The 20,607-nt window shown below is 40.0% G+C and overlaps 1 protein-coding gene across 1 annotated transcript in view; it reads left to right on the forward strand.

Moving 5' to 3' along the window:
* GFRA1 (GDNF family receptor alpha 1) overlaps positions 1-20,607 on the forward strand; it is a 137,496-nt gene that overhangs the window by 62,472 nt on the left and 54,417 nt on the right. Inside the window, 1 exon segment of the mRNA XM_048311413.1 lies at positions 19,533-19,872. Within this exon segment, the coding sequence (XP_048167370.1) occupies positions 19,533-19,872 (340 nt within the window).

Below are 20,607 nucleotides of genomic sequence, written 5' to 3' on the forward strand. Positions count from 1 at the left end.
AATGTCCACTATAGATATATTTAATCAGGGAAAGGGAAGTAGAATGAAAAGAGAAGTGTGCCTGACATTGATAGAAATCCTGTTTGGGAAAATTGTTCAGGAACAGTTCATCCATGTAAAAATATGATCCTTGTAAGACTGCCAAGGTCATTGAGGCCTGTGGAGATCTGATGAGTAAATGCTGGTCACGCCTGGAGGCAGCTAAAGCTTATGAACTCAATTCTTCAAAAAATGTAAAACAGTTTTACAGAAAAGAATGTTTGTCATTAGCCTGTCAAGGCTGTTTCCCCCTTGTTTTCTTGGTGCCCTTTTCAACAACTGTATGTCCGTTTATGTACCTGTCACTGCCCTGGGTGTGTAGGAGCGGCTGAAATGTTGGTGCTGGTTTGCATTCTGCTGGCTGGGAGATATCTCAGCCTCCTCGTGGGGTGTGAGGATGTGCAGACAGAGCCCTTTTTAATGGCAGGGCCTCAGCAGAGTTTTGTACCAGCCCCTGGTGCTTGGGCTGCCCAGACTGATCTGTGTGACCTGACTGTGGTTACACACAGTAAATTACAGCGGTGTGGCCGCCTCAGTGAGGGGGGCCATCCTCCTGTCTGCATGGAAATACTTGTCTGTTGAGATACTTGTACATTCATGTAGAAACAGCTCAGGGTCTTTAATGAGAACAGTACTGGTTATTAAAAAGATGAATCCTTTCATTGCTGGTCCTCCACCATCCCAGCTAATTTTCCATCAACCATTAACATATTCAGAATCAAATATACAAAATATTTGGTGAAACTTCAGTGCATCTGCTGCTCTCCTAGACTCACTGGGTGGCTGCAAACAGTTCAAAAAGAGTTCATTTTGTTTGCCACAACTTTTGGAAAGCCTTACTATGCTCACTTTAGTGCAAATGTGTCTTCATTCTGTAGTATACCTTGATGTTTGAATTTGCACATGATTTAGCATCCCTTCAGCATTCATATTTTCTTTGATCCCCTTGCTTATTAAAAAATGCAAATCTAAAGTGTAACTTATTAATGTGCTTCTTTGTGCTGAAGCTGTGGGGGGTTAAAATCCCAGCTTTGGTAATGTATTTGGATTCTTAATGTGCAAAGTGCAAAAGAGAGCTAGATTTCTACAGGCCATATTTTCTAATCAACTGTTATGAAAGATTTTTTATTGTGCTTCTGTTTCATGATCTCATGGAATTTACAGGAATAAAAAGAGTAATGACTTCATTGTTAATTTCTCAAAAATGACAGCAAGGAATCTTGGATGAAATTTCAGAAAAATATGTATTTGAAATATAGGAAAGCCTTTTAGCTGGTTGATTAGAAGTAAATACAGATTTTTTTTGTCGTGGACCTAGTACATGGATTTTGTAGTAGTAAACAATGGTCACTCATTTTTCCAGTTAAATATAGTAGCTTTTAGGTACTGAGTACATCCTTTCACTGTGAAAAAAAAAAAAAAAAAAGCAAATGCTGTAAAATTATAGATGCATTTAAGACCATTAAACTGCTCCTTATATTTCCTTTTTGCACAACTTGACCTATTCCTATGCCCTGGTAAAAGCTTTCTCTTCATGTTTAATGGCTTTTTTCCTTAGTGTTACTGCTTGTTTCTGAATGGCTTCTTATGTATCTGCTTAACTCGTTGGGAATTTGGGTAGGTCATTGTTACTTGGGATTCTGCATTGCATGCAAACACCACAACAAAATTTAAAGCACCATGTGAGATTGGTTAAAAGAAAGTAGGAAAATGTCAAATTTCATTAGAGTGCCATGTTACTTCTTCACAACTTACTTAGCACCAAGCTTTACATACAAATTGAACTTTTTCAGAAGTGGTACAATCATTAATGAATTTTAGAGAACTATTTGGATAAAGACAAACTAGAAAAGTTGATTATTTAAAATTTAAGAAAGGAAAGAAATTACCTTAGAATTATTCTTAGGAAAGAAATAATAATGGGAATTTTTATGCAATGTGTATGTTTGTTGAAGCAGCTAATCCTTGTGTTGTTTCTGCAGTAGCTGCAATTTTAGGATGCTCAGATCCACAGTAAGTTGTTGCTTGTGATAAATTGTGCTTCCTTTGCTGTCCCATTCCTACTCCTGCTGCTTCAGAAGCCTGAGGGATCCAGCTGTGAAATGAGAATGGCAGATATGGAGTGGATACTCTGGTCTTGAGCTTATCCTAAGCTTCTGCAAACTTAGAGGAGGAAGCTCTTCTAAGAGCCATTCTAACATTCTAGTAGCTCTATTCTACATTAATTTGCCTTGAAAAGAATTACTGATTAGGGAAGGACAAAGTGCTTCATCCAGGAACTAGATCTCCTGAGTCTGTAGCCAGGCTTTGCAGAGTTTCACACTTGGGGGGATCGTGTGATGGCTGTGGCCCTCATCCGAAGGCCGTAGGTTACATTTGGTGCAGTATTGCCTGGCCCCATCTCTCTTCAGCTCCCTGCAGCTCAGGGGCTGAAGGCTGAGCAGACTGACACTTCTTCCAGGAGCCCTTCAGAAATGGAACCTGATGCTCCTGGCACTGTCCCTTCACTGGCTTCCTGCGATTTTATAGATGAATGGGAAATGCTAGGAGAGTGGGTTTGGAGCTCCCCAGGCTCTGGCTGACTGACAGCTCTGTGGGGATAGGGCTTTGGGGAGCTGACCAGCTCCTCTAGTCCGTCTTCACTGCTTTCCTGAACAGATAAAAGAGCCCCTATTTGTAAGGCTCAACAAACTCTCATTGCTGATGCTGAGACAAAGCCCCTTGCTGATCTGACTGTCAAATATGGATTTTGGAAGTCCTTGCCTTGCTGGATCCGCAGCCGTGTAGCGCTGGGGATCCTGACTCAGGCACCCTCTTTGCTGTGGGCAGTGAGGGGTCTGCTTTGTGCTGTTTTGCTTCCTGTTGTTTTGTTTCCACCTGGATTTGCTGTGTTTCTTTAGCTGCATCACGTTCTTTAGAGCAGGAGCCTTAGCCACTGCTGCCCCAGCTCAGATGTGTTGACCAGAAGAGAGATTAAGAGAGATTCCATCTTCCTGCTCAGGACAATAGGAGAGAAGGCAAGCAGTTTCATGCATTTCAGATTTAGGAATTCCTTATTGTATTGCTCCTGGTGGTCCTGTACACATTTAAGAGGGTGATCACAACACTGGGGGTGGATGGATTGTCCTAAAATGGTGGTTTTGTGATCTCTTTTCGCTAAGGACCCTTTGCTCATAGCTTGGGGCTTTCAGGCTCTGAAGGTGTGAGTGCACATTTGAAGATCCTGGGTTTGCTGTAGAAGGGTATTGTTGATGTAGGTAGAGAGGCTCTCCATCTATGTGTTTATTCATAAAGGAAACAACAGCAATAAAGTTTTGGCCAACTTTATGATAACAAAGGCCTGAATTTATCAGAGTGCTTCTACTTCTCCAGGCCACTGTAGTGAGACAAAGCCATCAGAAATCTGGTTTAACTTCTCAGTTGGGTTGAAAGGTTTTCTTCCTTCTCTAGAACAGCAAAACCACTGCAGACAGAGTCTGCCAATCTCTCTAGGCCTCACTCCTGGCTCTGTGTTTCCCGTGGTGACCTGTGTGTATTGGAGGTAAAAAGACAGATTTTTGACTTTGAGAACTACTTTCTTTATTGATAAAAGACTATCTAAAACTGTTCAACATAGCTCAGCAAGCAATTTAGGAAGGCAGTTTTAAGCTATTTGACCTGTAACATGCAGTATGTCATCAGATGATGTGGCATTAAAAAAAAATTCTTTTTAAATTTCAAGTTAAATTGTGTCTTGAATAGAAAAGAAGACAAGTACTCAAGAGATGTTAGATTCTTTTCCTTCCAATGGCCTAATTAAATTATTTTTAGTGTACTTAATAAACTGAAGCTGTCACTAAACCATTAGCAATTTGAGAATTCATGGAAGAAAAAGAAGGCCCAAGGGGGCTGCTGGAAAACTAACATAGAAGCTACTTTATTAAGAAAAAAAAAAAAAAAAAAAAAAAAAAAAAATCTATATATATATACACACACATACCCGCCCCCCCCCTCGAGAAAATAGACCTAGAAAAAAAGCCCAGGGAATTATGAACCAGTTCCCAAACACAGTGCTTGGAAGCATGATAGAATAGGGTATTAAAAAAAAATGATTTAAAAGTGTCTAGGGGATGTGAGGTGATAAGGAGGGTCAGTGTGGATTCATTAAGAACAAATGTCAAAGCAGTGTAATATCCTTTGTGACAGGGTAATTGTCAATTGTTCTGAATTGTGGTATGTGGTGTTTAGGTTAGATATTAGAGATAAGAAATCTAACTTTAGAGATAAATAGGCACTGTATGCAATACTGTGGAGGCTGTAGCATCCCCACCACAGGGAGACTGGGACAGATCATTTGCAAAGGATGGACTTATTTTGGCTTGCTACAGTAGGATGAACTAGATAGCCGTTACAGTTGTCAGCCTTGAATTTGTCTGATCTTCCTGAAATTTCAATGCACAAGTTTTGAACTGCTTGGTCAGCTACCTAAAAGGAGGCATTCCCTAATTTATTTATTCATGTTTGTGGTAGGAAGGCACAACACTCTCTTTTTCTGCCATTTCTTATGCAAATCAATTGATGCAGTTTTTATAATTCTGTGTTGGCTCTTCATCACAGGCCAGGACATTCTTTTCAAATGTCTTTATAAATCAGCAAACCTCTGTGTCCTTATGGAACCTGTTTGGTGACAGTGGGAAGAGTGGGGCTGTAAGGGGCCTGGTTATATGGTTCAATTACAAGATCATTTACTGGTTTAATCCATTTTAACTGGATTAAAGAAAAAAAAAGCCACGTCTGTTAGTACTGTACATTTCATTTTGTCCAGCATTTGACCTGAAGGCCCAAAAGTACAAAACTACAGTACCACATATTCCTGCAGTTGGGAGTTTTGCTTTTATGTCCTTTTTTCATGCATTCTGCAAGAGCAGAAAAAATGAACTTTATCTAATGTATGCAGCTGAAATATAAACCCAAATTTTGGTTTAATTCTCACTCTTACGGTTATCTTATTACTCTTGTAAAACAATGAGTGAATGCACCCCATTTTGCTTAAAGCAACAGATCTATATCCAGTTAATTTGTGGATAAATATGGGCTTCTGCTATTGATGTTTCTTGATCCATACAAAGTGGTTATATTAATACTGAAACATTATTAATCAATAGGTAGCTCTTTAAAAATACATCACTAAGACTAGCCAATTACCTTTAAGTATGTATCAAAGGCAACAGAGCAATTTGAGTAACAGTCATGGTCCTTTAAAGAGTTCCAAACATTTTAATTATAAATATATGTTTATATTCAGTGAAACTTACAAAGGAAATTTAAATTTCTCATTCTGGCCTGAAAAAATTTTAAAAGCCTACCAAACTGTTTCTTTAAATTTTCAGGGTTTGTTTAGCAAAGTACAAAAATGAGCTTAAATTCATCTTAGTCTCTTGAACTGGATCTACATGAACTGTGTATTAATTCACACTATTTGTAAAATAGTCTGCTCTGTAAGATCACAAAAGTAAGTTATAAAGACATGTCATTGAAGGGTATGGTTCTGTTCAGTTTATAATGCTAATTAACTCTATTGACTTTCAGTGAAATGGAAATTCTGACCAAAGCATACAATCTATCTGTAGCCTCTGAGAAATATGTTCTTTATTCAAAGAATTTGGGCTGTAATTTTGGGAAGCATACAGTGTATTTTTAAAATCTTGTTGAAAGTTTAAATACCTATTTTAAATATAAAACCTACTCTGCCCTGTTTATGGAGTCACCACTGATGCTTCTGCTTTAGGAAAGGAATGTTATGGCTGGATTATTGTGTTGTGTTTTGAAATCAGATGGGAAACTATATTTTCCTTTGAGATTATGATACCATTCTTCACATAAATTTCCTTAGTTAAGAAGAATATTTCCCCTCTGGCTCCTCTCCCTCAGCAATTACCCAGCGCAAGCAATCTATGGAGAATAGCATGAGGTGTAGCTGATTGTCATTCAATGCAAGTGAAATCTTTAGGTGAACATTAGTCACTCTTTTAGACATGTTAGCTTGAAGTGGAAGCAGTCAATTACAGAGTAGAGGCTTTATGGCTACATTATTACCATCATACTATTAGATTTTCGTCAGCAGCATTCTGTTTGATCGATCCGTGCCAAGACATTGATGGATAGTTTTGTTCTTCAAATGTCAAATATGTGGGACTTTGGTACGTTATTTATTTACTGGTGCACTGCTGTATTGTGGATATTTCACCTTTCTGCATCATTCTAGTTTCAACAGCTAATCATGATTCATTTTATTTGAAGTTTTGGTGTTGATTTCAATAGCATTCTTAATCATTCTTTCTTATGCTCTTGAATTTCAGAGGGAACTGTGCTGTTGTATTGGACGTGCACTTAGCTGGACATGTGAAAGTTTTCCCAGTGGTAGGAGGGCCTTGGAGAGCAGGAGCTGCTGCTGATTGAGAAATGTGTGTGTATCCAACGTGTAATGAATTTTGAGATTCTGTTCTCTGTTCAGGGCTTCCATGTGTAGTGCTTTTTCTGGGATTGGGGCTCTGTTGTTTTATGTCTCTCTAACACATGGCAATAATGTTAGAACATCACTAGCTTCAAGATGCAGGTTTAGTTTAGCTCTCAGGCTGTAATATGAGTACTATTTTTAACTGAATGTATGCATTTTTAAGTGTATTCAAAAGTAAAATAATGCTGTTGACACTAATCAGGTATATAAACAAACTCTTGTGTTTTTGATGGGGATGAAGGAACGAGTAAATAAAAACAAAGAGCAAATATATGTGGGATTGTGTTGATCTGTCTCCAACAGGGCTGAGAAGAAACTCCTCATCAGCCTTTTTGTGAGGGACACTGGCTCTAAGTACTTTAACCATCTCTCAGCATTTTCCTAGCAGTGTTACTGAATCAATTCTTCAAGAGAAAGAGTAGAAAAAGACTGGGAAGCTGAAGGTCACCAACGTTTTCAGCTCAGTTTGATTAAGCATCAAGGTTTGCAGGCAGAAATTAACAATACAAAGGTTCTGCAGCCATGGCCTCAGTGACTCAGAGCTACAGTCATGAGCCAGAGCTGCGTTTACGAAAGGAGGGTCAGGAGCTGTAGTCTCCATGTCCCCACGTCATGGAGTGACCAGTGGGCAGTGTTGTGGGCCAGAGGAGTGACACTGTACAACTCCTGGGAGCTGCACTGCTGCTCCCTCTGCAGCCCTGCACTGGCTGCACCCTCAGGAAGGGAATGTGTTAATACATTAATAGTGTTGAATAATAATGGTGTCTTGAAATGGGTTCTTCACTTACTGAGACATGTTAAACATAATTTGCCTGTTTGGAAGCCATACATCACTAGTCAATTACTATTTCAGACCCATCCATTTAAGTCAATACTGCACAAGCATCCTAACAGGATGTGAACTGGGATGTCAGTCTCAAGATAGGAATTCCTGGCAGCAGTAACACTTTTTACCTGATCAGTGTCAGGAATATGAATGTTGAAAAGAGAATGAAAAAAAAGGTATTTGGGTAAATGTTATAATTTTGATTACAGGAGCATTATACACTCTTGATTCATCTCTTCTCCATGTCTCTCCAGTGCCTCTTGGACAGGGCTACTGCTGCTGTTTAGTTATTATTCTCCACTGCAGAATTGGCTGCAGTTCAGTAGTGTGCATGTGTGTGAAGTGATTCTGAATAAAATAGACTATTTAAATGTAAATAGTGTTGTCATTTTACTTAGTGAGGCTCACTCCTCGCTAATTAGGAAGACATTCATTTGACTTAAGTATTTGAACACCAAAATAATTAATTTTGTTATAACACTGCTTTTCTCTTTCAGCTGTGTTTACTTTTGTCCTGTATACCTGTGCATTCCCGTATTTGCAAACATGTGTGCAAAATAAAACCCAGTATATTCTATATGTATTTTAGAGTTAAAAATGGAGCCATGGAGAGTATAAGCTGATGTATGAGCTGATGTCCAGTTGCCTATAGCACTTAATCAAATGTTCAGTTGATCTAAATGGGTTTAAAAGACAAGATAAATTTGGGTGTAAAACCTGGATTCAGAGGTTTTTGAAGCAAAAGGAAGTCAAAATACTATGTTCAGTGAGCTTCAAACTGGGCACTAAATGACAGCAGAAGCATAGGGGCAGCACCTCGAAAAGGAGACACAAATGCAGTGTAGTTAACAAGTCAAAATAATTTTATTTTCTCTTTGCCTTTTTTCCGAAAGAACCATATTTTTATGTTTGCAAAAAAAAAAGATATATTGGCCATTTATAAGAGCTAAGGAAAGGTAACCAGACTATATCAGGAGAGGGATCTGTGCAGAACAGGGGAAAGCCAAGAACACCAAAGACAAAACAGAAAGAAGCTTTCTGTCTATTGCCACATGTTGTACGTGGTATAAATGAAAGTGAAAGGTAATTTAGATTAGACAGTAGTCAGTGGTCTAATTGTTAGTGTGCTGTAATCTATTAAATACCATAGAGATCTCAAGTTAACAAACCCCCAGCTGCACTGTTGGTAAGTGACATTTATCATACACAGCTGCCTCACCTTCATTTTGTACTGTTTTATCTTCTGGGCACACAGTAGGATGGGGACCGTCACAATCATTATTAAATCTCCAGGGCAGTATCATTGAAGTTACTTATTTCCAAAGTATCTTGTTTCCCTTGATCCATTAAGTACACCTGCCTCAGTGCACACATCTCCTTGTCACTGGCTCTTGGGCTCAGCAATGAGACTTCAGATGAAGTCAGCAGCAGCACAGTGACTGAAGCTCACATAACCAAATCCATGAACAGACAAGAGTTACCATTTCTGCCCTCTTCACACTGTGGTGAATTTATTTATATTCAACAGTTTTTCGTTGGGACCAAATGATAGAGAAAAGAAGAGCAGCTGGTGGTGGATTAATGGAATGAGGCTCGTATTGTTTGGTCGATAGGCCAGATAATTGCCTCGAATGGTTTTCACTGGTAGCAGAGAAGGGGTGGGGGGCTGGCGGGGGGAGTGATTTGGTGCCTCCCCGGCTGCTGTGGGTTTTGCTATTCTCTGTCTCTATTGCTCTCTCCAGTGCCAGGATGGCACCCTCTACCCCACCCCTGCTGCTGCTGTCACTAATTGAGCATCTGCCCCTTGTCTGTCACCCCTGCTCTCACTGTGGTTTTAGCCTCTTCTTTCATTTGTGCTGGTGGGCTTTTGTCATGACCATTGAGACATCTGTGAATCTCCCATCTAGGAAGGATGGAGCTTTCCTCTTGTTATTTTGGAGAGGATCTTTCCCCTTTCTCTGCTTTTAACTGTTTCCTGAGTTATCCCATCAGCTGCTCTTGTCAGACTGGATTCACAATCACTTCTGCAGCCCACTGTCCTCTCTTGGTTTCCTTCTGAAAGAGTAATACCACAGAATAAGCAGGATAATTTTTCTACTAAGGTTTTATATACTTTGACTTTTTTTTTTTCAGGTTATAGCCATCAGGAGCAAGCTGCTGTCAAAGATAAGCTAATATATACTCCTGCAGTAGACAGTCAATGCGTGTAAACCATCCCTACCTACACCAATACTGCTTGAGGCTGGAGTAAGCCATGCTTCAGCAACTCTTGCATTAGCAGGTTTTGTCTGTCTGTAGCAATCTCCTGAGTACAACTCATACAGAAACTCTTGGGCAATGATTTGGGGGTTTTTTAATAACCTCTTCTTCCCCCCTCTTCACCCCCCCCCTCCCCCCCCCCCAATCTGAGAATAAATACCAGAACTTTTGATATCAAGAAAATGTGATTTAAGTTGTGAAGAAAGAATATCAGGGAGACTAACTTGAAGATGAGTAGAGTGATGGGAGAAGGAGAGTCGTCAAGAAATTAAAAAGCCACTGTTAAGAGGAAAGGAGTAAATTTAGGAAGAAAACAGGGGAATTATGTTGCAGAAAGTGCTAGATAACATACCATGAAAAAATTTTAAAGGGATGCATTGGGAATACTGGATAGCTGTTTGGAGAGGCTGTGGATTTACTGAAAAACCTTGTGATTCTGAGATCAGATATGAATACTTGTTTTATCACATACAAGACCTTTTATTTCTAGAATTTCCTTCCTGCCCTGACAAGGTCTCCTTCCTTGTCATCTCCTTTCTCTGCTTCAGCCTAAATGCTGCAAAATCTGAGGGGCTTTGGGCAGACTTAGCTGAGAAGCACAGAAAAATATAGCATTATTGACAAAGCAATTCTAGGCATGTAGTTGAAACACTAAAATATGTGTTGGAAATTTAAAAACATTAAACCTCAAAACGGACACTGTCTTTACATTGGATAGCAAATATTATGGCTGACTGAAATAGGACAAGATGCAAAAAAGTAATAATAATTAGCTAAATGTTTTGCATAATCAAAAATATATAGTCAGTTTATTAAATAGCTCTAAAAATCCTTGTTACTATTTCAAAATCCAGTTATAGTTCTGAAGTTTTTCTGAAAAAGGTTTGGATGTTTTGCTTGAGCCTTTGTGAAAGTTCATTTAAGCTTCTTTCCTTGTTCCATCAGACTTAGTGTTGGTATCACACTGAGCTCAAGTATCTTAGGATCAACCTTAAGTTAGACAAAAACATTTTTATTTTTTTCCTCATGCTGATTAATAAATGTACAGTAGCTATCTTGTGAGATGAGACATGAAGGCACATAGTACTGAAACATTCTAGTACATATATATGTGTGTATTCAAATGTGTCTATATGCATCTATGTGAGGAAAACCTAGGCCATTGTAAAGTAAGAATATTCTGTGCTGTCAGTGTATATAATTGCAGAATTCCTCTGATTCTGGTCCACCAAAGTAAAGAATGCAAAATCTCATGTTGAATTTAGTTTCCCCAACTGTAAGATAGTGTGGTTAGAAAAAAAGCAGCCAAAAACCAAGCCAGAAGCCGCTGCTTGTCTGAAATCTGTGGTTAGTTCGGGTTTCGATGTCATAGCTAAGAGCGTATCTGGCCCCTTCTTTTCTGTAGCTGGCATGGCTTCAGGAATAAAGCAGTTGTGAGTGAGCAGAGAAGGGACTTTGGAATTTCCTGCACTCCTGCTGTGTAGATTCAAATGCTAAGTTTAAATAATGGATGAAGCTAAGATTATTATAATTGATCATTGTATGATTTATATGGAGTAATTATAACTAGGTTGAGAAAGAATTTTCAAAAGCTAGTTTCCTGGTAGCCAGAGCCATTAAATAACAGTGTGCTGCCAAAACAAAAATTAGGTGGGAACATAGCCACAGAGTTCCAAATGTCTGTCCTCCACCTGATTTATAACTACCCTGATGATGACAGTATCAGTGGCATTTTCCTTTTAGAACAGTAGGAGCTGTTTCAATTGTTTTTCTTATCTTTCTAACAGAACTCCACATTGTTTTAAGTGTAGTCAAGCATAATAACTGGAAAACTGTAAAAATCTAATGCATAACAAAACGAAAAGGTGTTAGAGGTTGAAAAGGTTAATTAAAAGTGTAATGATCGCATTTACTGAGACAGTCCAATTAATCACTTTATTCCAGAGGTTGTGTGATACAGAAACCATTGCTCCAGAAAAATGATTCCTAGTGCTGGGATACATGGTCTGTGTTCATTTAAATGTGTATTTTTCTACAAATGGAAATTTAACTTTTTATTTTAAGCTGCTATTATTTATTTGAAACTATTTAAGTAGTAGCTAATGTTTAACCCTGTTATCCTCACATAATACACTACTCCAACCGTGCTCCCTCTGAACAGGATGGGAGCATTGCCCCCTTGATACTTGCAGTCTTACAGCCCCATGAGAGGTTTGCTTACAGCTTAATGGGGTTGTAGGTATAGAAGAAATGAAGCACTAGAAATACATCATTATGTAATGTGATCTCTCTGAAACAGTGTATATGGCCAACAAAGTGAATTCTCAAGTGTCAACAAGCACAGCTAAATGTGATTTTTACCACGTCAGCTGGAAAAAAAAGGAAAAGAGAACCTTGAAGGATCAATTACAAGGGTCATAACCTTGTATTATCTGATTTGCTGTAATATTCACACAAGCCTTATTGGAATGGGACATAAATTTGAAAAATAGTGAGATTAGAAAGGATTGCAATGCTAGAGCAAAGAGCTAGAAGCTGTCTCCTGGTTTATTTTGCTGGGGCAGCACTTTAGAGGGAGCCCATTATAAGCAGGAGAATAGTAGTTATGTTAACATGGTAATTAATCAAGTCTGAGGAAAAGAGGAAACAAGTTGTGAATTCAATTCCGTAGTAATAAAAAGAAATGCTGAAAGTTGCCCTGTAAATTGGCATGACTTTGGCAAAACAGTCCCTCCCTGTGTCTTGAGAACTAGTGTGCAGTAAATCACTTCTCATGGCAACCATGTAGGTTTGAATGTTTTCACAGATGTATTCTTTATTTCTGTGTCTGCTGGTTCTTTCCTAATTCTGTTGACTTAGTATTTAGCTAATAGTAAAATACTGAACTGTATAAAACAAGAGATATACAGTAACACATTTGCACTCTGACTATTTTTAAGGGGAAATTAATTAGAAGAACTCAGCTGAAACTCTGGTGATAGCCTTCCACATCACAAACCCAGCCTCTCACTCAGTACAGAGTTTGAATTGTATGTGGAATGACTGAATCCCTCAGAAAGAAATGTATGCTGTACATGGCCTCAGTCATGCGTAATCCATCCCTGGTGTTAGTGCAGTGTAGATAGGTTAAAATGATCTTTACACCCTAAAACTCTTTAGGGTAGAACAGAAATCATTGGTGCAGTAATGTGAGAAACAGTGGCTGGATCAGTTTGCAACAACTGTAGTTTCTTTGTTTAGCAGCCTCTGACTTTATTGATGCTTTTCTGCCTCCTAAGTGAGATACTTTGGACAGAAGTAACAGTAGCTTTAAAGAGCCAAATTCATAACTTCAACTATTGAAAATTCAGAATAGCTGCAGTGAACAAAATAGATTTAACTGTGCTGGCATGAATATAAAGTACAACTGCTGTCCCCAGTGCCGTGTGGAAAATTAGGGACCCCGGCATAACCTGTCATTAGATTTGTAACAGAAATGAAAGGTGATAGATTAGGGTATTTGTGAGTGAAGACAGAATTTCAGCAGTGTACAGCACAGTGTTGTTAACACTGGGGAGCAGGGTTTCCTTTCCCTCTCTACCCTTTTGAAACTAAAATTTAATCCAGATCACTGTAGGTTTATAAGACTTTCCTCTTACATAACCTGTAAGTCAAGCAGATGTCCCTCAGTCAATCCCCAGGGCTCTGCCCCCTCAGAGTTCCCTGCTCAGCCTTTCCCCATTCCTCCCCAGTAAAGAATTAAAGTATTAAAGAAATGGTAAGGTATAATTTCCCCCCTTTTTAATCAATACATATTCAGCACAGGAGTTGCAATTTCACTGCAACCTTTATTTGCACTGTCAATGAAATGCACCAGGTACTGGTCAACTGAAGCAGGATCTAAGTCTAAATATAGGCAAGAGCCCTGTTGAGTATTAGAGCCCAGATCCAGTGGTGATCTTGGACAAAAAACCCCACAGCATTTAGAGAATGTGGCCCCATTCATAGAATTAAACTCCCAGGAACAGACCAAGAGATACATCCATCCACCTGAAAGTCAGAAGCCTCTGCTTCCAGGTGATATCTAAAAACCTTAGCAAGATGCTCCGAATCTTTATAAAGTACACAGAGAAAACTGTTTTAACAACAAGCAAGCAAATAAAAAAGAAACAAGAAACTCTTGACTAAGGGGATAGTGAGGGACTGGCACAGGTTGCCCAGAGAAATACCAGCTGCCGCATCCCTGGAAGTGTACAAGGCCAGGTTGAATGGGGTTTGAGCAACCTGGTCTAGTGAAAGGTGTACAGAAATACAGAAACTGAGCTTTGTTGGAAGACTTTGGACCTGAGGAGCCAGACTCCCAGCCTCAGGCAGGTGCATCTGTCCATGCAGTAGTCAGTGTGTGCTCCTGGGGGTAGACAGCCACTCTTTTAATGGGCACCCCGCGCAAGATGTTGTGGTGCTTCAGTCACTAAGGTAGTGATCAGAACAGTCCTTAGCACGTGGGGTGTCTTTGGTCTCTGCTTATCTCTGTGGGATTTCAGAAAGCCTGGGAGGGTACCTCGTGGGTTTGGCAGTAGCTTGGTCTAGAAGGAAGGGAAGGAGATGTGGTATAAGAAAGGGTTATGTATTTTTGGAAGGGATTAGAAGTAGGGAGTACAAGTGGGATTGTGCCTTTGCAGGCTTATAGAGGCTTCTTCAGGGATGGTTTCCAGTCATTGCTCTTATAAGAGAAATAACTCTCTTTCCTGGGTGCCAGCCAGGACCCAGCAATCTGCCTGCCGGGGAGAGCTCTCCTTCTTGGGCTGAACCACCTTGCTCCCTCTTTGTTTTGCAATAGGCACCATTTCCTTGTTGAGAACCCTCCACAGTGAGATGGTTTGAGAGCTCTTCTGGGAAATAAGAGCAGTGTTTCTGAGACTCTCATGTCATGGAAGGCATTGAACCAAAGTCTGCAAGATCCCAGCTGACGATTCACCACTGGAGTCTCATAAAAACAAAGGCCAGGGAGTGTTGGGAAAGACTTCAGACACAGCAGTTGTACATAACACAGTAGCTGAACGCTTCCAAACATAACATGGTAGATGAACACTTCCAAATCATGCTTTTTGGTTCATACTAAGCAACATGATTGTTCCCAATCTCTAAATGGCTTGCACAGGAGATAGTATTTATCTCCTCAAGCGGATTTATGGGGGTATTCAGAAAACAATTCTAGAGACGGAGGCAATTTTTGTGATCAAAGACTTAATGACTAACCAGGAATATAAAATGTTTCAGCTTTGGTCTTAGGAAGCTGAATTCTCATTTTAGGCATTTTTGTGTCTTTCTGTTGCTGTAGCTTTGGTTGTACCTTTCACAGGCACACAGGAATCAGTCTCATCTCAGATCTGGTGCCATCAACTGTAATTTCAACATGCATCTTGCTGTATGTGGTAGTACTCTGAAAGCCCTGGTCATAGCTGATAATGTATGAGCTTTTAAGTCACCTGCTTATTAAGATCATGGAAAAGGTTTGAAACAGGCCACCTGTGCTCTAAATGCTGAGCAGAAGAGAACTTCAGAATAACACTTTATATCAGTCTCAGGATTTTTTTGGGGATGACTCAGCTTTTGGCTACCCTTTGGGATTAGAAATAATTTGTCCAGGAAAATGGTAGTTTATTTTAATCCATTAAAATGCAGATGACAATATTTGCTATGCTTTCCTTATTTTTTAATCTGCTCTTCTTACAAAGCAAAAGTACTTTGCTGAACCCCATAGCAGCACTTTTGTTAAAGTGGGATCATGGATCTCTTCTCAGTTTTGGTCAGGTTTTGGTTCCTATATGCCATATTCTGCACCTGTGTTGGAGAAGGCCCATACCCATGTGGTCACCTCTATCACTTTGTAATTTTGCCTTCCATCACATTAACATTTATTGCTCTCTTTACAGCATTCCCTTCACTATATCCACTTGAAAACCTACTAATGCTAATTACTTGCAAATAGTAATGGTAATTTTAACGACAACCTCAGTAAATTGCTTTTTATGTGCTGTAAGAAAATTGAAAACTAAGTGTCCATTTTGCTGCTTAATAAGAATCTTATAGAACAACTAATATTCCTTGTGCTCCTTCTGTCTGGTGGGAGCACAAATAAAAAGCTCCCAGTATCCATTGAGAATCCCTTCTTGAGCACCATGGGATGGGTTAACAGGAGTTGAGGAGACACAGTAGGTGCAGAAATGAAATAGAAATGGAGGTGCAAGGAAATTGAAGATTAAGGTGGAGAGACTGTGAAAGAGGGTGAAGCATGAGGAAGATCAAACAAGGTAGAGGAAGCCCTATTAAAACTTTAGGAGCACCTCTGAATAAAAGACTGGAGCTTTTGGCTGTCTTCTTTCTGTGGTCTGTGGGAGGTTGAGTCCAGGACTGCTGCAGCTGTAGAAGTGTTGGGCCAGGGTGGGGTGAGATGCAGGAGGTAACAAACTTTGAAGTGGTTGGACCTTACGTAGTACAAGGTCTGCTTTTTCACCAGTAAAAATAATCAGAAAACGTGTCACATGTGCAGTAGAAGAGCTGGGGGTGCAGGTAAAGGCAAGTCAGTGTCAGTACCCAGGGGTTCTGCCCCAGAGTCTGTGTGTGTGCTGTGCAGCAGCTGCCTGGTGCGAGGGTGGGTTCAGGCATCTGGAGCTGCTGCTTTCCCACCAAGGGAGAGCTCCTGCCTCTGCCTGGGCTCTGCCTGGGCTCTGCCTGCACCCCATCAGAGCAACATCCTCAGCTCTCCTGGGCCCCGTGCTGCAGACGGGACCCAGGGCCTTGCTCACAGCCATGAGGCGTCACCTATCACCTGCCTGGAAGTGACTTCCCCGGAGGCGGTGGTGATTTGGCAAGAGTGGAGAGCTGTGTGGTTTGGCAGAGAATTCCAGAATGGGCTCAGGCAAAGCAGATTTGGGAGAGAGGAAGCTCTGGGTTGGGAAATGGTGGTGCAAAGAAATCATTACTTGTCCCAGGCTCCTCCTGTCCTGACTGCCCCCAATCCGTATCCTAATGCCCCAAGAGAGGGGAAAACCGAAAAAGGTTCTCCTTACACAAACCTTTCCCAAAGGATTCTCTCATAAAGAGTAGCTCTGGATTAGATCCATTTGCTTTTAAAGTAGTCAGTACCTGGTAAGAGCCAAACTTCTGACTGTCTTATTAATTCAAGCGTTGCGGAACAGAAGCTGGGTGGAATTTTGACCTTATAAATTACTGCTGCATAAGTAATCCTCAGGAACACTCCCTGTATTGTTAATTTGTAGTTACCACAGGACTTAGGAATAATGATGTTGCGTTTTTGCAATAAAAACAAAGCATTAAATGTGTTGCAGATTGTCAATTTTGCATTAGAATATGATTTAAAAGCTTAAGAGAAGTTGGTATTAATGAGAAGAATTGATTTAGACAGTCTGGTTTAATTCAGATGAAGTTGATGCATCTCTTTTACATTTAATCTTGGTTTTAAAAGGTAAAAATAATTTGTATAATGTTATAACAAGTATGCCAGAAACAATAGCTAGAGATATATTTATCAAAACAGAAAAGTCAAGGGGCACTTTACAGCCAGGGCAGGTTTAAAAAACAAAACCCCCCAAAAGCAGTCTGTATTCAGAGCTGACATGTAGAGATATGTGAGTCTTGGGCAGATATAAATTGAATGACAGATATGAATATGCATAACTATCGTTTGTGAGCACTTTGCACCTAATTCAACTCTCACCCAAGATAACTTTGGCTGCTCTTTGCACTGTCAGTGACTTGGCTTATGTTCTGCCTTTTAAACAAGATTGATTAACCTGTCCCTTTTGATTTTTGAGGTGCTGGTATTCACAGTGCTTTTCAATTCTGCAGCAGCATATACCAATAAGTAAGCTGAAGTTTGTTCATATTGCAATACCCCATTCGAAGCTGTTCCACAGAATTTTGTTTTAAAGAGTGGAATTCAGCAGTTGACTCCCAGGCAAAAATAACCATGTAATTACTCTGCAATCACATAGTAATTAGCATATACTATTCATATATTGCATAATTATATGCCCTGCAGATTACATAGTAATTATATTTGTACTAAACATATAATTCTATATACTATGTAAAAAAAACCTTGAGAGTTCATAGTTAATATTATAGTTGCATGCTAATGTAGTATAACATTTTATATAAAAATGTTACCATTTTATGAGGGGGTTGTATTTTGGGCATCTCATCTCTTCTGCATCTGGTGTTGCTTAATCTGTTGTAGCATGCTATTATAAGAAATGCTTGTCTCTTAATTTATAGTCAAATGTTGCATGTTTACAAGTTTGTAATTTATGAAGATAAGATGCAAAAAGTTGCCATTTTATTGTGCAAGCAGCTGAGATTGGGAAGGACTTGGAGCATGATTGTTACATTATAAAGGTTAAATGCACAAACCCACTGAACATAGTTAAGCACGCTGCTAGAGGGAAACACAAATGTAGTGCTCCTTAGCTCTGTGTTATTTTGGGGTACATAAGATGCATGGGACAGTTGAAGGTGGTCTATTTGAATAATGGGAAGTGTGTGCAAGCAGCCAAGGCCCATCTTGGGCACAGTGTGTTCCAACAAATACAGCACCTCAGTGCAGCATCTCAGCCAAGCTGCTTCGTGTTTTCCTGCCGTGGAAAAGGAGAAAAGGTTGATGTCCTGATCTGGGAGTGGGAGGCAGAGTGATAGAAGAATGGAGATGAGTGGCATTGAGTTATAGAAGGACCTTGGACTGAGTTTCTGGGTAAAGGTGAAAGATCTAGGGAAAAAAACCTTTTCTTAGGAGTAACTTAGAGCTTTGGATCGTTTGAAGCGTTTTCTCTTTGGCCAGCCCCCTGCAAGAGGTTGCAGCAGATTTTAGATATTTGCAAAGTGTTTTGTTCAGCTTGCAGATTCTGTAGCTGTGAGAAATTAATGTATTTTCTTGGATCTGTGATGTTGGCATTCCTAATATCCAAAGTAGCGTTATGATTATTCTTAATTGAATTTCGCCAGTTGCCTTAGTTTTCAAGCAAAGCATCTATTGGGTTTTAATATCTGGATAATGTATTGCAAAATTAAATGTGTAATTATAGCCTTAACTTATATCTGAGTTTAATTTTTCCTGTAATTTCTTGTAGTGTGTACATGTGTATGTGTGAGAAGGGGATATATTCTTTGTTTTAAAATGTTTCTTTCACAGTCACCTTTTAATTTTATGTCAGCTTCTTCAAAGCTTGTAAAGTTCATAAATTTTCCAGGGTTCAGGCGGCATCTGTAGATATTGTAGCAGTGTTTTACCTAAGCATGGAGCTTGCAGGCCTTGTGGGTGGCCTTAGAAAGCTCCTGGTCGTGGGGCTGCACCTGACTTCCCTCCTAGCTGGGTGGGCTGTTCTCAGACTGCAAAAAATGTAGTAATGGGTATGTCTATTTTACTTTCTGCACAGTACACAGATTACTTTTAAATGTCACCTGGGCTTGACACGGCATGTCATTTAACTTGTTCAAGGGAAAAAAAAAATGGGAAATGTCAGAGCTTTACAAAACCAGAGTTAGGAGCCCATGTTCTCGCTGTGTTCTTGTGCCAGACATAGGCTTTCCAATTTACCAAGGATTTTAAGAGCTGTTTAGTGAGACCAAGTCTTACCCAATATTCGCCCTGCATGTCTGCTACAAAGAAGATGAAGTACAGCCTGTCAAGAGTGTCATTTGCTTGCCAGCATTCTGCCCTCACCGCATGCCTGTGCTCTTGTTCACTTGTTAAACCATTATCCCAAGAAACAGAAGGACTGGTCCCAGCATCTGGCACTGAAAGTTTTGTATGTAACAAATATATGTATTCAGGATCTCGTTAACAGTGAAATAACCACAAAGCACAGTGTAAATATGACTCGTTTCTCACTGCTGTTATGTTGTTTTTTCTAGTGGAGCCAGTACTTTCAAAGGGGAACAATTGCTTGGATGCAGCCAAAGCTTGTAACCTAAATGATACCTGCAAGAGGTTCAGATCTGCTTACATAACCCCCTGCACCAGCAGCACGTCTAATGAAATCTGTAACAAGCGGAAATGTCATAAGGCCCTCCGGCTATTTTTTGACAAGGTCCCCCCAAAGCACAGCTACGGGATGCTCTTCTGCTCCTGTCGAGACGTAGCCTGTACAGAAAGGAGACGGCAGACTATTGTTCCTGTGTGTTCATATGAGGACAGGGAGAAACCAAACTGCCTGAATTTACAAGAGTCCTGCAAGAAGAATTACATCTGCAGGTAAGATAGCACACGGCAGGGGAGTGATTAATGAGGTACTAGATAGAACTTTTTGGTGCTGATGGATTTGCCAGGACTAAGGGTCAGAATACCCACTAAGGAAAAGGATGAGTTGGAAAAAATCAAATGCCTCTGACATCCTTAACAGAGTAACAAGAGCCCTCATTTGCTTACAGTGTGTGCCTTCTCTAAAACTGTTCACAGCTACTCCCTCGCATTATGGAGGAGTCTTTAAAGCCCCAGCTTAATTTTTACAGATTTTTGTTGGAAACACTGGGTGTCTCTACAAAATGATGTCTCATTCTGATTTTTATGTCCCATTAGTGACTGGGTAAAAATAGAATTTTTCATTGTAATGTGATTTAATTTCACTGTACATGTGAGTATTAATAATTGGGCATACAAGCTTCACGTTGTACTTTATAAATAGTCACAGTGCACAGACTACTCATGTGTTTTTAATTCACTGGAAAAAAAAGGAATCCACATTGTAGACAGAATCCCACTATCTTCATAGAGCTGGTCTAGCCTTGAAATTGTTTTATCTCCCCTCCCCTGAGAAGAGTGCTGGGCTGATGCCGCTGGGGGGTCATTGATTCACTGACCTAATTCCCAGCCTCTGTCCCTGTGTGTTCTGGCAGTGCACAGCCCTGCTTCTCGGGACAAACTGGGTCCTTTCCCCTCGTGGGGTCCCTGCAGGTTGTCACACAGCGCTTATCCAGTGGCATACAGGGC

The sequence above is a fragment of the Corvus hawaiiensis genome, chromosome 8 (assembly GCF_020740725.1).
Source record: "Corvus hawaiiensis isolate bCorHaw1 chromosome 8, bCorHaw1.pri.cur, whole genome shotgun sequence".
Classification (NCBI taxonomy): Eukaryota; Metazoa; Chordata; class Aves; order Passeriformes; family Corvidae; genus Corvus; species Corvus hawaiiensis.